The sequence below is a fragment of the Rosa chinensis genome, chromosome 4, assembly GCF_002994745.2.
Source record: "Rosa chinensis cultivar Old Blush chromosome 4, RchiOBHm-V2, whole genome shotgun sequence".
In the NCBI taxonomy this organism is placed as follows: Eukaryota; Viridiplantae; Streptophyta; class Magnoliopsida; order Rosales; family Rosaceae; genus Rosa; species Rosa chinensis.
In genome coordinates this window covers 16,081,280-16,103,224 of record NC_037091.1, presented here as the reverse complement: position 1 = coordinate 16,103,224, position 21,945 = coordinate 16,081,280, and the positions used below count along the sequence as shown (strand labels likewise).

Genomic DNA, 21,945 nt, shown 5'->3' with positions numbered 1-21,945 from the left:
ATTAAATATTCTAAACTGTCAGGTATATTCAAATTTTATCCAACGGTCTAAAATATTCAAAAAACTTGAAGTATGGCATACGTCAACATATAACTAGAATTTCCCTCAACTTCTTTGGAGCCTACTTTTTGTCCTTTTTCTTCTACCCACTACCATTCATGACAGTTCCATACTTCCATATAATAATACAACAATTTGATTCACCTTGTTCTTTCAACCAAAACCCAATTTCACCCAGGGTTGTCTGAATCGTTGTGGTGAGAGCAAGAGTTTGACCAACCTTTAATGTGTAGAGCTAGGATCTAGATTTTTTTTATCTGGAGAAGATAAAGACTTGAGCTTTGCTACAATCATTCTTGGGCTGAAAAAAGTGGGGAAGAATATAAGAAATAGCTATTGATGAGTTTGCAATTCAAAAGGGCTTATTTTTCCTATGCATGGAAAATGATGGATTCACTACTAGAAAATTGGCCAAAGGACACCCTCCAATAAGGGTGCTCATTATTCACATAAGACACCAAAATCTTCATTAGCCACTATGCAGCCACCCAAACCTTGACAGTGCTCTTTACCCCAGTTTCTTTTAGAACATAGGGCACCAATACATTATCGATGGGCTATTTTTAACCAAACTGACATGTTTGTCACATCACTCTCATATTACTTTTGTCAGGTGCCACATCATCTTTATCTTTAATTTGCAACTCTAACAACAATGGGAAACATGCCCCAGATTTTTTTTATTTTTTTAAATGGTGCCCATTTTTAATTGGCACCAAACTAGAGCTTTTTTTTTTACTTTTTTCCCCCCTTTTTTTCTTCCTGGTTATCAGTCTTGTATCCACAATATATACATGGTAATACACACTACTGATAATAAAAAATTAGACAGTCAGATACATTTAATGGTCCTGAGTATACTAAACATTTGAAATTAAATCATAAGTCATAGAGTACTAGCACTTTGCGCTTAGTGGTGATGCTCTTTGGTCTTTAGCTCTGTCCAACATTTGAAGTCCAGCTTTTTAAGTCCGCCTGTAAATGTGAACAAACATAACACAACTACAGGTCTGTCACCATTTGTTTACATACTAAACCAAAATCTTAAAAAGAAAACAAAATGTCCGTCTAATGAGCAAGTGCCCCAATTAGAACAGTTAAGAAAGCCACCCCATGTAGAAAAACATAATAATACCTGCAAGTGCAACCATTCAAAGCAAATGAGAAGTGAATTGGTACCTACAGTTCAACAAAAGTTAATTAATATCAAGAGCCAATACAAGTAATAAACAAGAGGAATGAGAGTCAATCTGATGAAAGCATTAACAAGAGTGTATACAAGTACAATAAGTAATCTTTTAAAATTACTTGCAACATTGTCAGAACACAGAACCACATGCACATATTGCAACTAAAGCATTCAAGAACACAACTTATGACGAAATTCAAAGTAGAATAAAGGAAACTACAAAAACACCACTGACTACTTACAGATTCATTGTGATCAGTCAAAGAATGCACCAAGGTACCATCAGAAGCATTTCGTACACATTCTAAAGCTAAAAGGGCACCATAAAGAAGAAAACATAAAATAAACACAATAAGTGCAAATTTTACACCATCGTAAGAAAAAAAAAAGAAGAAGCAAAGACGGATGAAACAATAATCCATAGCTATATTACCCTTCAACCAGAATGAACACTCTTTCAGTAAGAGTTGAACTGTAAACTAAGGCACCGGTCACATGAACAACAATAGAAGGCAAATCTGTCAAAAGGAACAATACTTGTTAGCTTTCTACATATCCACAAAAATAGATCAAAAAGAGAGTTGTGACCTCAATAAAAATGCAAATTTGATAAATACAACATTGCAAAATTTTATAAAGAACAAACTTCACAATGTAAAACACTCAAAAAAGAATTTGAAGGAGATGATATTTTTAAAAGATACAGAGCCAAATTACGAACTATAGGAACAAATTTAACCCAAATGAAAATCAGACAATTTCAGAACAATAGGAATGAACAGGGGAATCCCAAAACGTTAGTAGACATAGTGGCATTGAAACCAACTCCCACTGAACATATAGATCATTACATTCCTAGATATATCCATGGCTAACAATACAACATAATGCCCAAGGTACAAAAAATTGCCAAAAAATTGAGAAATTAGGGACTTCAAATCAGCTCCTATTGCTGGACCCTTCAACACTCCATATTCTAAGACTCTGATCACACACTTCAATAAAATTTAGAGGTAGAACTAAATATATAATTATTTGGCAGCATACCTCTTTCAACTATGAGACATAAAACTTTTGAGGCAGTGGCTTCAAACGGCGGTTCCTGCAATGCGAAAACATTGAACTCAGGTTTTATATTCTCACACCCAATTGACTCTATTCTATGAGTTGAGAAAAATGAAAAATCCTCGTTGAACAGATTTAATGCGTCAACAATGAATATAAGTGTTGTATAACATGTTTATCAATTGCTTTGCTATATGATGTTTGACTGTATGCATCACACTAGAAAATATGAATGCTAATTAAAACAAAGAAACAATAGCCACTAGAAACATAATGACTGTGATACCTGGGTAATTTTACTAGACTATGCCTGTAAATTCACCACAAAGAAATTAGCATAAAACAGAGAACGCTGTGAAGGCATGGAGAAAGACATCAAGACAATAGGATCCTGATAGTGGTGGCGTGTGGGATGAATGGAGGTAAGGAACCTTCCAAGAAGTGACACGACCATATGGGTTTTGTAGATCGGCTCACCCTCGAGCCATTGGTGTAGGCGGTGTCACAAGCATCTCTAACGTGATAGTGGATCCGGTATACATAGATCATTTCAGATCGAGGAAGAAATGGAGACGATGAGGAAGGGGAAGAGAAGCAATTATTTGAGTTTTCAAAGCTCTTTCCAAAGACCCACGCACCCGCATCAAATTCAATCCTTCTGGCTGACATTGGGGTTGAAATGGTAAATACTTGCAACAGAAAGTGTGTCACGTATGTCAATCATCCATTTATTACTAATTATTATATCGAAATTGTATCAAAACTAAAGTATTATATTGAAAAAGCATAATATTGGCACTGATGGTCGGTGATATTTTCGTACCAATACACCGATAATCTCAATGGTGTCAAACCATCATGTAAAAGACACCAACCCATATTGGTGTGCCCAGCTCGGTGCCCTTTGGCCTGTTTTCTAGTAGTGATTGGAGGTTTCTTGCTTTTATTAATGAAATTGACCTCGAAGACGATCTCATATTGTGGGTTGTTTATCATTGATTTAAGTGCTTCCTTTTTAGGTACACAGATCCATTGAATTCTTCTTTTATGTAATTTTGAGTTTAGCTTCATCCCTAACTATCAAACGATTTCTTCTTATCCTTAAAGTTCAATTATAATCTTGTAGTTGTATGTTCAAGATTTTAAAATTGAAACCTTTCGACTCCGTAGGCAGATTGGTGAAAGAGCATTCAAAATTGTTATGAACTACTGCAATCATTGAACCTTAAGAGAAAATAGGATGGTGATTTTTCTGCAATTTTTTCTTAATCTTCTAGAATAACTCCCAAAGATGATGCTTCTTCTGCTAAATAGATCAATCGAGTTGGGAGAAAAACATGAGGAAGTCAGTCTATGATAAAATGATCGAGTCTGGAGAAAAATATGATCGAGGAAGAGGTCGATCAGATGAGACTCATCAAAGAAACACAAACTTCGGAAGAGAGATTTTAGTAGAGGTACTTTTGGTAACATAAGAAAACAAAATGTAAAAAGAAATAAAAAATTAAGAGAGGAGTGCAGATTACAAAAACGGGAGTGAAGTCCACACTCCCCAAACATTAACTCACATATCAAACAATAATTCTATGAATATAAATCATCGTTGAATCTTTATTGATGCGATGTTTTTGGGAAGTGTGTTTTCAGTTGATTTCAGGTAATTTCCATTACATCACCATACTTCAGTTATAATATAGTTATTGAATTATAATTAGCGAATTCGTTTAAACAGACTCTGAACTTTCCCAGACTATTAATATTCATACCTAAGACAGAGTGAGGCAATGCATGATAGTGTTTACCTGTTCATAACACTCCTGCAGTCCTGTGCATAATTCTTAGCCCGGACGTAAATCAACTTGCGGTGTTCAGAACTAGTCTTCTTTGCAGCTTCCAGAGCTTGCTTCTTTGCCAGACCCCATTCCTCTGCCCGATTTGTTTTCTTCAAAACTGATTCCGGAACCACGACTGCTCCCTTAACTTCTTCGTCCATCTCTCTGGAAAACATAGCGGCAACCACAATGAAGAATACGAGGAAGTTTTCTTTATTTACATGCAGATGAAAACAGAAGAGAACAAGTGAAGTTACCCGGTACAGGGTCTGGTCAGTGTAACATCTTGGAGCGCTGCTTTCGCCTCGGGAGGCACTGCCGGGTTTCGTATGAGACGGCTTCGGCAATCGACGGACTCGAATGGCCTATTAATAGCACGGTATATTTCAGCCGTTGATGTACAGGAAATGTCCGGATTAGCGTTGGTTGGGAACTAGAGAATGTTAGGGTTAATTTCAAAACCAATCCTTCAACTATCCAATTCTCTCTACTTCGCCCCAAAATTTTTCTTTCTGTACAACTTCTTAACCTTTTTCCTTGGTCTCATGGCCTCATGGGCATGTCACCACACTTCCGATTTTCCTCGACCGGTGCCACCTATGCAGAATTATGCCATTTTTCAGTTGCTCATTAAAAAAAAGGTGGATCAGGTTCCTTTCAGTTATATCACATGTATCCTTGTAATCGCCAAATTAATCAATCTTGTTTAATGATAAGCTTTTCCATCAATTTTAATTTTTAATATTCACTGGTCTTTTAAATAATTGTATCAACTGCATACAGAGAAAATAAAACATTTTGATGTACTTAATTCAAACACAAACAAATCAAGTGCTTTAACTCTGTCACACAAGGGATCCCGTTATACATGTCATATTGCAGCGTATTCCGTAATTTTTATTCAACGTTCGGTACTTGATCCGAGTCAGAAAGCAAAGCATGAAAAATTTATGCTTGTAAATCGGTGCCTTTTGCACTTGGCTTAACAGATGTCTCCAAAAGGTCTTGTTATTCATAACTCATAAGATTATAAGAAAATGACCTTAAAAGAAATATGCAGCAACAGAGATTAGGGGTGGCCACGGGCGGGGACGGGCCGGTTATTGAGTGATACCAAGTCCGGTACCGAAAATATGACTCGGGACGGGCCTGGGCCCATTTCAGGATCCTAGACCTTTTTTTTTCCCCCTATACACACACTCACAAGTACTTAACACTTATCCAAATTTTCCATATTTCAATCATTACAGGATGCATATGTCCTCCTAGAACTACAACTTATGAGTCTACACATTCAATTTTGCCTTAAAACAAATCAAACAATGTAAAATGACAAGAAGAAATGATCTAATGTAGATGGACAATATGTACAAACTGCAAACAACGAAACTCAAAAACTGGAATTCTGGAATGCAGGAATTTAGTAATGCAGTATTGCAGATTATGCAATAATGCAGTAATGCAAGAATTTAGTAATGCAGGAATGCAGTATTGCAGATTATGCAGTAATGCAGGAATGCAGATTATGCTGTAATGCAGTAATGCAGTAATGCAGAAATGCAGTAATGCAGGAATGCAGGAATGCAGGAATGCAGATAATGCAGTAATGCAGAAATGCAGTATTGCAGATTATGCAGTAATGCAATATAACAACCAAGTCAAAAACTGGAATGAAGGAATGCAGTAATGCAAATTATGTAGCAATGCAGTATAACAACCAAGTCAAAAATTAAAGATTTAATTTAATTAATTTAAACGGGACGAGACGGGACTACCCAGTATCGATTGGGCTAGTACCGGTACCGGGCCTGTTTCCACGGGACGGGCCCAAACACTAAATTTCAGATTTTGATCCCGGCCCGTACTGACGAGTTTCGGGACGGGACCGGGACTTCGGTTTTGGGTGCCCAGCCCTAACAGAGATAACTCTTCCTCTCTGCTTTCCTCTCGAGCAAAAAAGAGAACAATAAATGCATTTTGGAATAGGTAAACAAGGCGCTGAACCATCTCTTGAAACAGAATACTCCCTATGCATTTGTTGTCCACATTGGGTGAAGATCAACGTGGTACTTTATAAACAAGATAGTCCTCCCAATCTCCATCACATCAAATGTAGTAAGATCATGCTCATAATAAGATGCAAATGGCTACCACACCCCAAAATATCTATGTTCCCCTCTAACAGCAGGAAGATTACAAATCAATACCTGACTCACTTTTGTCGCATAGCAATGAATAGCTCTATCGCATTATGCACAGTAGTCAAGTTCAGGTATAAAAAGAACAGTAGACTTAAGTAGTACTGTAATTAGTCAATATTTGTCTCCAAAGATTCCAGGCTGAGACAATATTGAAGATATTTGTGAAAAAGTCATTCCATGAAATTTCACATGTTCAGGACAGTATTCTAGTTAGTCAGTAACTGCTTAATATTGCTAATAACTTCATATCAACATCTCAGAAGACAATATCACAAGTTCTACCCAGACCTAGGAATCTAAAGAACTTAACAACCAGATTTGAGGATTCGAAATTAGCTGGACAACCAGAGACCCTCTAACTTTACAGCATGAGGCATGAAAAATAAAGTCAATAGTTCATTTCAATCTTAAATAATGGAAACTCCATCAATGACTATCCAAGTCTCCAGAAAATGTAAAGACATGACCAGGCAGGTTTGAGCAATTAAATGAGTTCTCTTCTTTTTCTTCCATAACATGAGGATGTACCATAAAATGCAGTAACTTACAAGGGAAAAGCTTATTATCAATTGACCCAGCAGCAGAATAATGCTAAAATGCACACAATAAACTCAGTGTATGGAAACATAGTTAACTCCAATGATATATAAATGGTATTATTCTTGAGACTATAGGTAGTAACTTACCCTCTTCGTTTATGTTGCTTATATTATTATGCCACTTTGGTTTTCTATGGCTCTACCTCTTTGCAAAACACATATAATCTATAAAGAAAAGTCATTTATCAACTACCATAATCATGTCCACCTTGAAAATATTGGTTGCTTCTAATATAAAACTTCTTGATTACGATACTTCCGTATTGTAAGTATTCCATCCTTTACTAGATATCCATCCATTGTAAAACAAACTTATAATCTTTAGCATTTCTTTTAATACAGTTTATCAAACTAACTTCACTCTAGCTATCCGCAAAATATTGAAGTTGTTTAGGTAGAAAACAGGTTATAGCAGCAGCAATACATTAATAATATAGAAGAATAATTTTTCACTTGTTTTAAATAGGAGAATCCAAATTCAGTCTGATACAAATATCTGTGAAAAAAAAGTGAGACATAGTAATCTATATCACTGTTAACTTGCTTGAACTATCATCAGGACAAAATCCAATAACTGATTCAACAAGTTCACAGATATAAATGCTTTTATCATATACAACTGAAAGTAAGTAATAATTCCCCTGTAACCAATTCAAGCACAAAACTACATGCAACAGCTAGCAGCATGGCGTATAGATTCCATTGAGCATCACACAGAAGCTAAAGTCTCCATGTAAGGATAATTGTATCCCCCAACTAGAAAATAGTCCTTAATAGCCAAGTCCACATATGTCTTAAAGGTCTTATGTCTAAGATGATAAGATATGACCTTACCAGGAACATGGAACAAAAGAGATGAAGAAACCTCCTGCTGCTGCTGTTGATCTTGTTCTTCTTTTCCCTCTCCACCAAGAAACAAGACATAAAAACGAGAAAAGTGATCATAATTGCCACGGAATGCAGCAACTACGGGATTAAGATCAACATGATACTTGACAAACCAGCCAGAGTAGTCCTTCCCCATCTCCATGACATCAAATTCAGCATTACAATCCCTATATATATTATTTTTCGACGAAGAGTCCTTATATACATCAATCAAATACAAATGATCACCAGACTCCCCAAAATATCGATGATCAAATTTCGGAAACTTAGGAGGATAGTTTCCAGTTACAACCAGAGGGGCACTAGGAATGGCAAGTCCCAAACGTTCTTCAGCAATGTCATAGTAATGTACCAAATCAGCGTTCTCTCTTACCAAACTGTTTCCATCCTCACCAACACGAATGGACAGCTCTGTTTCGTCTCTTATCCAATGAATCGCGCCGTTGCAGTACACACCTCCTTCCCTGTTCCTGCCATCCAAGTGCATATCAAGGTCCCTGGAGGCGTAAGGCGTCTCGAGAAGCCTCCAAGATCGAGTCTCAGACGAATAAACATCCACCTGGTGCACCCAATTGTGCTTGCGGGTAGTACTAAGGCAGACCACCTTGTAATGAGGCGATTTGGAAGGGTCAAAAGCCAGAGCATACCGCACGAATTCTGTGCTTTTCCCAGCCCTCGGAGGCGAAAGAGCCAAGAATTGGTTGGAGGTGGGATTGACAACATAGATAGAATGATATTGTGATGTGGGATTGCCAAAATAGATGGAATGATAATGTCTTCTTTTGTGTGTAGAAAATGGAATGCACAGAAAGAGGCCATTGCAGGACTGAAGAATCTTCAGCCCAAACCCATTCCGATCGCCTTGGACGAAACTATTAAAGATGTTGAGACTTTTGAACGGGTTGATAGAGCGTGGATGGTTACCAGGGTGAAGGTCATGGACGAAATGACGAGGTGGGAAAGACCCAGATGGGTTTTTATGGAGAGAAATGAAGGTGAAGTCTTGGGTTGTGTGGGAGAAGAAAGCAGAGACTTTGGGGTTCGGGTTTCGGAGGGTGTGGCGGTGACGGAACTCGGGGTTTGAGATTAGAGAGAACCAATGCTTGGAGATGCATTTGAGACGAACAACTGATCGAGCTGGCACACACAGAAGGATTTCTGTTAGAAGTTCTTCGATGTCGGCGACGGTTTCCGCGGCGGAGGAGGAGAAGCTCAGTGGTGATGAGTTGACTCTACGGGAGATAGTCTTCCTCTCCATCGTTGTGGGTTTGGGGTTCGACTAGGGACAATACGAACTGCATCATCGCTGGGACAAAAGAAGACCGGATTTACCGAAAACTAGGCTTATCGGTAATTATACAACGATTTGAATATTAATTAAGTTTGATAAATTAATTTTTAAAATTAAACAAAAATTATCGAAAAAACTTTATCTGTGTTTTAATAAAACTGAATTGATAGAGAATAAACTGTGTCTTTCATTGATAACAGAGTCTCTTTATATAGAGGATTACAAGTATATAATTAATCAGAGTCTTATAAGAAAACATAATCGTATAATTATTGGATATCTATGAAGATATATCTGAAAATATCGGTAAGACTAACCCTTACAACTCAGACAAGTAACTAGAGTTTGAGCCAGACACACAAACTAGGTGTCCTTAAACACTCCCCCTTGTGTCGCCCAAACGTGGTGCTTCTCTCGTTGCCTCGTCAAAAACCTTGCCGAGTAACAAAAACCCAGTGGGACAAAAATAACCTCAGTCGAAGGAGTAAAAGAGTACAACACACTCTTCACGTTTCGAGACCATACGTGTAGACATTTTCCCATGATGTCTGCATCTCTTCCTGATGATTACGGCCATGGGAGTTTGGATCACTTTTGTAAACCATGCTACCAACATATTTCTCGAAAGTGGGATTGGGCAGTGACTTAGTGAACAAGTCTGTCTTACTGTCCTCAGATCGAACCTACTTCACTTTGATCTTGAAGAGAGTCTGTTGTTACTGATTATGCTTGGTGTTATCCCCTTTGATATAGCCTTACTTCATTTGTTCAATGCAAGCGACATTATCCTCATAAATGCTCATAGGCTCATCTTATGGTAGACTTTAAACCATAATTGCTTTGAACATGCGTAATTATGGATCCAATCCACAAACATTCACTAACCACTTCGTGAAGAACAATAATTTATGCATGGTTCAAAGGTATAGTGACTAGGGTCTGTTTTGTAGACCTCCAAGATATCGCAATCTTACCCATGGTGAACACATAACCAGTATGGGAACGAACTTTGTGCGGGTTAGAGAGATACCCAGCATTAGCAAAACCTTCCAAAACACTAATGTTGTTTTGAGATGAAGATAGAGGATGCAGACCAGTGTTGGTGGCGTTCCTGGTGTGTGATGGGTCCGAATCTATCATATCTTTACAGGGATAAAACAAGCCCTTATCACCAATCCAATAACGTTGCTTTGGCGCAGAGCTATATCTAGCTAACAAGTTCACTGCAAATGAGATGTCTGGTCTTATGCATCGAGCTAAGTACAATAATGAGCCTATTGTACTCAAGTAGGGCACTTCTGACTCTAGCACATCTTCATCATCATCCTTCAGACGAAGAGGATCATTTTTAGGATCAATACTACAGACGATCATGGGCGTGCTTGACGGCTTGACCTTATCAAAATGCTTAAGCATCCATCAACACGATGCTCAAGTTCCAAACCGAGACATTATCGTGTTCTCCCAAGATCCTTCATCTCAAACTCAGATTTTAAGTGTTCAGCGGTTTCCCTTAACTCTTTAAAGGCTTTCAATGAAGATCATGTCACCAACATGAACCTCGATAGAATCCGAAACTTGTCATAGAAACACGTGGACATTTACATATCCCTGCCCAATCAAGTAGTCATTTAGTAAGCGTTTCAACCTCATTGCAAACACGCTCCGTGATTTAGAGCCACTTGACTTGAGTGAATGAAGTTTATCAAGAACCTTTATGTATATTCAGTATCTATATCTCCATAAAGATACATAGTGACCACATTCGTAAGCTGCATGTTCAATTATTCGGAAACTACCAAACTGACAGGGTAGTGGAGTGCAATGACATCCACTATGGAAGAATATGTCTCCTTGTAGTCAATCTCGGGCGTTTTGTGAGAAGCCTTGCGCCATAAGGCAAGATTACCATCTCTTTTTCTCATCACGCTTTCTAATGAAGACTCATTAGTCAATAGGTCTTATGTTAGGATGTGTCGGCATCACTGGCTCGAAAAACTTTCATCTTTGTTAGAGAATCCAACTTAACCTGGATCACATCTTTCCATTACAGCAAAATTTCTCTATGTTGGCATCATTCATCAACGGAGCGTGGTTCGATATCATCAGACTCAACAAACTCATGCGCAATGAAATGCACAAATACATCATCAATCATGATGAAGCTTTTATCCCACGTCTCATGTACACTTGTGTATTTTTAGAGAGCTCTATATTCTTAGGAGTAGGTTCTGACGTTAAGGCGTCCCCCATCGATAACCTTATCCCAGAACATTCTCATGAGATGGATTTTAAGTGTCGATGATCAAAGGATCGAGTTATGCCAAAGTAATCTTCAAACTCACGGGCCTTCCACCCATCCTAGTTAGGGCCATAGCCTGTGACGCCAGAGTTCCACTCTCTATGGCATTGGTGCCATACCTACCTCTCTATAGGGTGGCACTATGTCCTGTAGCGACGTCCATCCTTGTAGCATCCTTGCAGGCACGTTTGCAGCAGATATGTGTGATCTCGTCACTTTAGCGGAGATGGAGATGAGGCATAGTGGGGACATACCATAACAATTCCTGTCATTCCTGCTAAACATCCGTGTTCTTATCTCCCCTTAACAACCGGAAGACTGTCTCATCAAAATGACAATATGCAAATCTAGAGATAAAGAGATCACCTAGAAAGGGTATTAAGTGGCAGACGATTGTTGGAGTATCATATCTAACGCATTTGCCCATTCATTTGTGAGGACCCATCTTAGTACGATGTGGCGATGCAATAGGCACGTAAATGGCACACTCAAATATGTGTAAGTATGAGATACTTGTACCTAGTCACTAGCTATAAGGCAAATATATATCGAGTGGCGTTGAGTCATAGATGAATTAGCATAGCTGCATACGATATTGCATCACCCCAAGTGGATATAAGGAGATTGGTGCGCATTACCAATGTCTAGACTACCATCATAGTCATTTCTGTGGGACCATTTGGGTGTGTACAGGGGAATATGATGTCCAACATCAGTCCCAGTGATATGCAATAACCATCGAAAGTTTTCGATATAAACTCTTTAGTATTGTCAAGTCCAATTGATTGAATGGGATGATCTGGAGAGTAAGTCAATTGCCATATTATATGTGCTAAGAGTGTAGTATAAGCATCAAGACAAGTGAACAATAGAACAATACGTGACTAGTGTGTTTGCGTGTCAACCAATATCATGAAATGTTTAAACGTCTGCAAGTTGGTTGAATTGGTCCACAGAATCTCCGTGGATTTTATACAAGAACAGAATGAGTATTTTCATATCCTTTGCATAGGACGGTCTCAGTCCTAATTTCCATAAGGAACAGGCTTTGTAGAATGAGTGAGAGGCCTTAGAAGCAACTAATAAGAATTTTGGTTGGGCCTGAGCGTCTGAAACGCTATTGGAAGCAAAGTTGGTGGCTACAACATCACGAATGGGGTCATCACCATGATGGACACATCCATGGCATCATGGATAGGGATGTTACTTTTCCTAGGCCGATGGTGGACGACGGCGGGCGCTAGAGGCAGCGACAATGGCCACGCAGTCTAGGAATCAACCTTTGATTCTTGCTTCATTTCGCTCGAAAGAATGGATGTCTGTGTGAAGTCTTTAGTAGACGGATCATTATATCATGACTAGGATGACCTATCATGTCGTGACAAAGCCAATATGTATCTAAATCCAAGAGATATTCTCTCATAACTCTATTGGATTTAATAGCTTGAATAATGGTGACATAAAATCCACTAGAGAGACACATAAATTTCTCTAAAATGTCCCTTTATTTGCAATCATTAGAGGTAGTGCAAAGGAACTCTTTTTTGTTCTCTACATGCATTTTCACATGGATTCTGGTGGCTCGAATGGCTCAATAGGATTCGATTCGCCCTAGAAGCGTAGAGAGTTTCTGTGAGAGTAATCAAGGTAACATTTGGCAACCAGAATTTGAGTCATTCCATGTCCTTGAATTAATCCTGATGGCCCAGCCATCTTAGTCACAAAGTACTATGCTCAAAGTTGCAAATGGAGTCATAATGAAAAGAACTTGAAATTTTATTCATAAGCCAAAGGTATCATTATTTCTTTGACCAAAAGAAAATCTAATCCGAAATTAGCAAATGCAAAACAAAGGTAGTCGTTTAACTTCTTTTGGTAACTCCAAAATTAATATGACTGGGTGAGTAGAGAGATGTCCGTGGAGCAAAGCTCGCTTAAGCACCACTTATCTCAAAACCTTCCTATATATCATACTCATTTTGGATGAGCCTACTTGAAGACACCAATGACATTTAGTACAAAAATTACCATATTACATCTCTTGGAAAAGTAAAGGCTTAAACAAAATTGGCGATCTATTGTTCTCGGCCAGATTTGAAGTCTTTAACCTTTAATTCCAGATCACCTTCTTGATCTTCTTGTTCCACATAATGAGCTTCTCTTGCTTCACAATATGTTTTGTAGGCGATGGCAATACTCTTACGAGCTCTACAAATGTGTGCCCAATGACATGATGCTTCACATCGAGAACATATATCTCTGTGCTCAGACTCCTTTGATTGAGGGCTTTGAAAGTGTCATTAGGATGACTCTTAGTGGTGGTGGCGCACCAACATGGCCAGATGTGTTGCCTCTCTCTCTCTCTTTCCACATTGACCTCTTCGGTTCCGTGTCTGTCTATTTTGGAGGTACCTTCCCAAGTAGAGCAATTATATAAACTAGAACGTCTAGAAGTATCCCAAGAGTTAGGGTTTCGCTCTTGGCGCCCTCCCTTTGGAGAGCGACTATAATTGGACTTCTGAAGAGACTCTATTCCCATGCGTCTTGAATTATAGTTCTTCACAAGGATGTTGTCATGCTTTTCAGCAACATTATTGGCTCCAATGAGCTCATGAAACCTTGTAATCAGTCCTGCAGTAACATTGATCCGATAGTTCTTAGCAACCATCAAAGCAGAGACGGGGAAGGTAGAGAGAGTCCTCTCAATCAACATCGCATCTATCATCTCTTTTCCACAGAATTCTATTAAGGATTTAATGCGAAGTGCTTCTAAGTTATAGTTAAGAACTATCTTGAAATCATAAAAGCAGAGATTAGGCCATCTCACTTCTAAGTCACAAAGCAAGGGGTCACGGACTTTGTCATATTTTTCAGCAACATTCATACCTCTAATGAGCGCATGAAACCTTGTGATCTGTCCTGCAGTAACATCGATTCAATAGTTTTTAGCAACCATCAAAGAAGATACGGGAAAGGTAGAGAGAGTCCTCTTAATCAATATCGCATCTGTGATATCTTTTCCACAGAATTCCATCAAGGATTTAATGCTAAGTGCTTCCGAGTTGTAGTCAAGAATAGTCTTGAAATCACAGAAGCGGAAGTTATGCCATCTCACTTCTAGGCCAGGAAGCAGGGAGTCACGGACATTGCCAAATCTTTCTTCGAGTGAGAGCCACAGCCTTCTGGGGTCATTTTCATTTATCTACTCATACTGGAGCGAATCATCTATTTGACGAGTCATTAAGATGATGACTTCCTCCTTATTTGCCTCTAAGGCTGCTCTATTTGCTTCCAAAGCTTGAGCTTGCTCAACAGTTAGCACGTCCTGGTTAGGCTCAAGAATCGTATCCAGGATTCCTTGGGTCTTGAGATGTTGGCAGACATCACACTTGTGATATCTAGAGCCAGCTGTTCCCAATGGAGCAAAGTCTAGTTTGTTCAGGTTATTCATCCTGAAAGAGAACAAGAAAAAGGGTTAGTTTCAGAGCGGAAAAAGCTACCACAAAAACAATAGAAATTTCTGAGCATAGTCACTCTCAAGAAATTAAGAATTTCTTAGAGTAATCCTTCCTAAGAAATTAGGAATTTCTGAGCGTAATCGCTCCCAAGAAATTTGATTCCAAGAGGTATTGGATTAGATCGAAACAATGATACAAGTGGTCGATCATAAATTCTCTACAAACTCTAAGTTTGGAGATCTCAACAAGCTCCAAACTTGGAGATAGCACAAACCCCCAAAGTTCGGCTTAGGTCTCCCCATGAAAGAAGAAAGGAGGGTAGAAGATGGGAAGTTGCAAGTCCTCGAGAAAAATAAGAGAAATTGAAAAAACTCAAAAATGGGAACTTTTAGTAAAAAAATTCCACAAAATTGGGTCGCTTGAAAAGTCGTAGGAATCTAGCCGAAAAAAGTTGTCGGAGGTCGCCGATAGTGGCTGGTGTTGGCTGAAACTTGGCTGTGTAAAGGTTTGCAAGCAAAGGTGTGCAAGGCATGTATGGCTTGCTGCGGTGGTGAGGCTAACCCTCAGCGCTAGGGAGGCTAAGGTCATCTCCAACCCAAAGGGTTAAAAATAGCCCTGGAGCTAAATTTTAGCCCTAAATTATGTACTATTCATTGATTTGACATCAACCGTCTCCAACCCGTCAATGCTAAATTATATCCCTAAATTATATTTTAACATTTTGGATTGGTTATATATATGTGTGTGTGCTTATTTTTTAAAGTCAATTGACTTATAGTAATTGAAATAATTTTTATGATAAAAAATATTTTTTCGGTTGTATTTTTTTTTTAAAGATAATTAAAAATATCTTTAACTAATTTTGAAATGGAATTTTTCTTTAGAATCATATTTTTAATATTTATTTTATTCATGACATAAGCATTTAAAAGTTACACAACAAAGTAAGAAAATGCAAACACTTGTCAGTGACAACCCTGACAATTATTAAAATCAGAAATTGAAAGATTTGAAAACTCAATCACATTGCGGTTGTGGACGGAGTTAGTTATTTGCCAACCAAGTAGCTGCAGTCGTCATAACTTGTGTTGTATGCATTTCCATCTCTTCATCTTCTTCATCGTCTTCTTCATCCTCTTCCTCTTCTGCACGTAACCTTTCTTGTCACTTATTGAACCAACCAACGGCTATAAAAAAAAATTAAAAAAAAATTAAAATCACATTACTAACGGCTATAAGATAAAAAAAAATAAAAAAAATTTAACCAACAGCTAGTTAACGTCAGCAACTAGCTGTTGCTGACGTCATGCTGCTGTCACCCTCCACTACCCGAGTGGGCCAGCTTTAATCTGATCCAGTTTTTTGAAGGGCCAAAGGGCTCCTCCAAGGGCTAAAAATGCCCCTTTAACCTCACCTTTGACCCTAAAAAATGACACTTTATCCCTTAGCCTCATGGGTTGGAGAAGAAAGGGCTTTTTTTTTTGCCCTTTGGCACTTTAAACAATTGGGTTGGAGAAGGCCTAACAAGTGCGGGGGCTATCAGTGAGGTCGTGCGAGGCTAGGGCAGTGCAAGGCTAACGACTATCGAAGTGAGGCGAAGCTAGCGAGGCCTGCAAGGGAGGCTGAGCGAGGCTAACGCTTGCTCAAGGGCACACGCAAGTGCCGGCAGGAGACTTGTCAGGAGTGAATGCGAGGCTAACCGAGGCTTGCAGGTGAGGCACTCGGCGAGGATAACGCTGGCGCAGGGGCACGCTGACCGTGGGTGCAGGTGAGGGGATGGAGTGTGGCTAACCAATCTGAAGCGGGCTAATCTAGCCGGTTCCGTAATTCTGGTGGCCGGTTCGGCTGTTTTTCGATCAGTTCCAGTGGTTTCGCAGCTGGTTCTAGACTCCTGGGATCGATGGCTTCAAGGTGTGCGGCGGTAGAAGTTATGGTTTGAAGGTTACAATTTTAGGGTTTCAGGGGTAAGGGCTTCGTGCTGATAACGTGTTTTAGTAAAACTGAATTGAGAGAGAATAAATTGTGTCTTTCATTGATAATAGGGTTCTCTTTTTATAGAGGATTATAAGCATAGAATCAAAATTTTACAAGAAAACATAATCGTACAATGATTAGATATCTATGAAGATATCTCCGGATATATATGTAAGACTAACCCTATTATAACTTAGACAAGTAACTAGAGTTTGGACCAGATACACAAACTAGGCCTCTTTATAGTTTGGTTTTAGTAAATATCAAATTTATTGGTTACCTACGTAGATTTTAGGTTTCAATACATCTACATGTATATCAAGAACTATAAATATAAATATGGACTAAATTCAGTTTGCCCCCTCCAACTTTGGGGCAAACATCAGTTTGGTCCCTGATCTTTTTTTTTTTTTAATCATGATGGTCTTTGCATTTTTAATTTCCATCAGTAAAGTCCAAATTTCAAATTTGACGCCAAAGATGACATCACAAGCTGATTTGGCACCGACATGGGGGCCCACTTTTCAAACATTGACCCTCAATTTGGATGAAATGTCCAAACTACCCTTGTTACCCCTAAAACTAGAAAACAATGGCTGACTCGCTCTCTCTCTATTCCTCCTCCTCCTCCTCTTCCGCCATGAAAGACTAAGAAACCCAACAACCCTCTCGCCCTCGACCTCCTTCTCTCTTCTCCATCAGAACCCAGAAGAACAAAAGGTCCGACAAAAAAAATTATCAAGCACCATTCCCAAATCTCTCAGCAAACCAAACAAGCTCCGAATCAAATCTAGACGAACACCACCAAAAATCTAACCCCGACATTCAAAACCCCATATTACATGGAAAAGAATCGAATCGCAAAACAAAGGGAAAATAATCAAAATTGCAAAGCAAATCGAGCCATCACTTCCATTTCAGTGGTGTCTAAATCGGAAATTGAAATTTGCAAGCTTGGAATAGAAATCGATCCAGCTCCGACTTCTGCCCTATCGATCCAACTCCAGCCACCAAATCTCAGCAACCATTCAACCGGATTGCCGCCATGACACAGATTCCCAAATCTTCTGCTACCGAACCAAACCCCATAATCATCCACAAGATTGTCACAATCCAAAGCCAAAACACCGACTCTGGCAATCCCAGCAACAGAAAGGACAAGAGCCTTAGCTTGACCTTAACCTCCATTATGGCTTCTTCGTGTCTCTCATCGAAACTGTTTCTGGGTTTTGCTTTAGGTTCCAATTTCAATTCTTTACAAAATCCTAACTCGAATTCACACAAAAAGCAAACAAATAATCAAAGAAGCTGAGAGTGTTACCTGATCATGATGAAAACCGAGGACGAAAACCATAAGAAGATGATGATGAAGTTGTCATAAAATTTAGGGAAAAAAGAAAAAGTTGTGGGTTTTCTCTGTAAATTTTCGTCGGATTGTGGAAATTAGAGAGAGAATAAGAAGATGAAGAAGGCAAGCTTCAAAAGCAAAGCAATTAAGCTTGAAAGCCGTCTTCATTTTTGAGAGGATTGAACGGCTTTTTGGGTTGAGGGAATCGAGGTCTATTCGATTTGAGCTTTGTGGAGCGGAAATCGAAGGCGTTGAAGTTCAGATTTGGTGGAGGAGGCGGTGGCCGGAATCTCGGGCTTGACGGAGGACGGAGGAGGACTGAGAAGCTGTTGGATTGATTTGGCTTTTAGGCTTTGGAGATATGAGAGACAGAGGTAAAGTGAACCAAAAGAGAGAAAAAAGAAAGAAAATTAAAAATTAGATTAAATTCTAACAAAAGAAAAAGGAAATTAGATTAAATAGAATATATCCATTTTGCCCTTCTTAGGGGATCAAAATCTGAAAAGTGGGCCACCATGTCCGTGCCAAATCTGCTTGTGACGTCATCTTTGGCATCAAATTTGAAATTTGGACTTCGCTGATAGAAACTGAAAGTGCAGGGACCATCATGATTAAAAAAGGGTTAGGGACCAAACTGATGTTTGACCCAAAGTTGGAGGGGGCAAACTGAATTTAGTCCTCAAAGAAAACTAGTTATTTAATGATCTTTTACTAGATCAATTGATAAGTAATAATTTTCATATTATTATGAAAATATTTATATGGACTAAATTCAGTTTAGTCCCTCAAACTTTAGGACTAAAATCACTTTGGTCATGACTTTTTTTTTTAATCACGATGGTCCTTGATCTTCTAGATTACATCAATCTCGTCCAAAATTTAAATTTGGCTCGAAAGATGACGTCACTTGTTGAGTTGGAGCCGACATTGGGGCCCATTTTTCAGCCATTGACCCCCTGAGAAGGGTAAATTCCTAAAATAACCTTTGAAGTTAAATTCATAAAAAAATCTCTCTCTCTCTCTCTCTCTCTCTCTCTCTCTCTCTCTCTCTCCTCGAACTCTATCTTTCATACAGAAACCCAGAAGCATCAGAGCTTCCGACCTGCGCCATTAAGATCATCAACAAAGAGAAACTCCTCAAGTGCGGTTTGATCGCCCACATCAAACGCGAGATCTCCATCTTCCACCGCATCCGCCACCCCAATATCATCCAGCTCTTTGAAGTAATCGCCACCAATGCCAAGATCTACTTCGTCATGGAGTATGTCCGCGGCAGCGAGCTCTTCAATAAGGTCACCAAGGCCCAGCTCAAAGAGAAGGTTGCTAGAAAGTACTTCCAGCAATTAATCTTAGCCGTCGGATTCTGCCATGCCGGAGGAGTCTACCACCGCGACTAAGGTTCTGGAATTTTGATTGCGGAGGTGTATCTGCAATTTCCAGCAATCTTTGGGGTTGTGTAAGGTATGAAAATCGATCTCCTCTCCAAGTTCTACATGATGGTATCACTGGTTTTTGAATTCGATCTAGTTTTGACGGATTGTGTTTTGGGTGTTTATGGGTACCATCGGAATCGCAGTCCTCAGCGGCTTTTCCAGGCTTCTTGGTTGATTGCGAAGTCAAAGAGGTTCTAGGTGTAGAGAGAAGATTTGGGGCTGACGATTTCAGTATGAGCTTGCTGCTAGTGAAGCTCTAGTCCAGATTGAAGGGAGACGTTGTGGTCATTTTGCACCGGAGAAGGTGCTGGGGGGGGGGGGGGAGAGAGAGGGAGAGAGAGAGAGAGAGAGAGAGAGAGAGAGAGAGAGAGGGGGAGGGGTTTGGAGTGGGGCAGCGGCGGTGCTCGACATTTGGGTGGAATTGGAGCTTGTTGAGATGGAAGGGTGGGAGTGTGATCAGAATTGGGAATGGAAAGGGAAATGTCCATTTTACCCTTCTCGACGGGTCAAAGGCTGAAAAATGGGGCCTGATGTTGGTTCCAACTCAGCAAGTGATGTCATCTTTCAAGCCAATTTCAAATTTTGGACGCGATTGATGCAATTTGGAAGATTAAGGACCATCGTGATTAAAAAAAAAGTCAGGGACCAAAATGAGTTTAGCCCTAAAATTCGAGGGACTAAATTGAATTTAGTCTTTTCTTTGAAAATGGCTAAAACTCAATGTCCTATGAACAAAAAAAAGAGCTATAATTAAATAAGTATATGAACACTTTGGAATTATACATCGAGAAATGAAAGACTCTCTCAAGAGGAGGAGAGCGTTGTTAGGTTTTCCTAGCGGTGTTTTGCCATTTTTGGGCGGAGAGATTGGGTTTTTGGAACTCTTTGGTCATCCTAAAGTTGATGGCGGTGGATGACTCCTTTGGCGTCGTTGGTCTGCTTCAGTAGGAACTTGGTTCCTATTTCTTTTTTAGCCCATACTCGTCTGCGGCAGCTGCATTTCGTCTTGGCATTTTCACAGTGACGGTGAGATTTGGAGGGCCTGGATCAAGTAGAGATTGGACTCGGAGAGTGCAAAGGAGGATTTCAGGTCAGGTCTAGGCTAGGGTCGAGATGTAGGCACTGGATTCTAGGTTGAAGGCAGGTGGCTAGGTCAGATCTGTGTTGGAAAGAGTTTAGCTTTGGTCTTAGTAGCTATTCAGCACACCAAGTGTACAACATGGGTTATGTCGGTGGTGTGGATTGGATTTAATGGCCATGTTTTCTAATAGCAGTGGTGGAGTTGCCTCTGGGTTGCCGGATTGGGGTTGAGGCAGAGGGACTTAGATGAATGTGGTGACCGGAAGACATTGATTTCCAACAGCGGCAGCACGGGTTTGTTGCTATGGCTACTGGTGGTGTTGTGCGGCAGCTGCAGGGGTGATTTTCCAGTCTTGTCGACGAGCAGATGGAGTTTGTTGGCAGGGCTGAGACTGCAGCCATTGGCGGAGATGTTAGATGCTTATTGGAGTGGGCTAGGGTTTCTTTAGGCTAATGGGCTGGAGATTTTTAGGGCCAGTTGATTGGGCCTAGGTAACTTGTTTAGTTTTTTTTTATTTTAATTCTTATGATTTCAGAATTTCTTCTTTTATAGAGGAGAAGTTTATAGTTTCTTAGAATTGAGATATATCGCCAAGAGTAGCTGCAGCATATATCTATGCTATTTTGATCCTCGTAGGGGTTGTATAGTTTTGGAAGTGCTTCATTTTCTTTTTAAAAAGTTGAATTACTTAGGTGATGGCTCTTTTGTCAGCCACATAAGGGTGTGTCATTATATGTAATTTTGCCGATCTATAAATGAGTTTATATATAAATATATATATATATATATTTATATATATATTTATATATATATATATATTTATATATATATATATATTTATATATACTTATATATATATTATCAAATAAAATTTCATTCAATAAACTGCAATTACAAACTAACTGAAATCATAGAGGGATTACAACTGCAAAGACACTTCAAACTAAATCTAGATATTCTCACTCGAAAGAGGGGAGACTGACCTGTTAATGAATCTAAACACATGGCAGAGATTAAGCAATTGACTTAGTCAAATTGACCAAATAAAACAACAATAATTGGGGCAGGTGGCAACAATAGCTAACTATTGGGTGGGCCATCGCAAGATCTCTCAATCACATCAACATAGACTAATACTAAAATGCACGACCTTAAATCGGCAAGAAACTGGGTCTTATGGACAATGAACCAAATATGCAAATGCTGACACATACGCAAATCCAT

At 39.3% G+C, this 21,945-nt stretch overlaps 1 protein-coding gene and 1 long non-coding RNA gene across 2 annotated transcripts; both read right to left on the bottom strand.

Moving 5' to 3' along the window:
• Positions 1 to 849: 849 nt before the first annotated feature.
• On the bottom strand, positions 850 to 3,295 carry LOC121048814. The gene is made up of 6 exons (XR_002935044.2): positions 2,601 to 3,295; positions 2,297 to 2,351; positions 1,683 to 1,767; positions 1,492 to 1,559; positions 1,196 to 1,239; positions 850 to 1,035 (listed from the first exon to the last, which is right to left on the bottom strand). It is a non-coding gene; the product is annotated as an uncharacterized LOC121048814 (long non-coding RNA).
• A 4,360-nt stretch (positions 3,296 to 7,655) lies between these two features.
• On the bottom strand, positions 7,656 to 9,092 carry LOC112196217 (F-box protein At5g07610). The gene has a single exon (XM_040518659.1). It carries the CDS (start codon positions 9,090 to 9,092, stop codon positions 7,656 to 7,658), a length of 1,437 nt encoding a protein of 478 aa, XP_040374593.1.
• Positions 9,093 to 21,945: the final 12,853 nt, after the last annotated feature.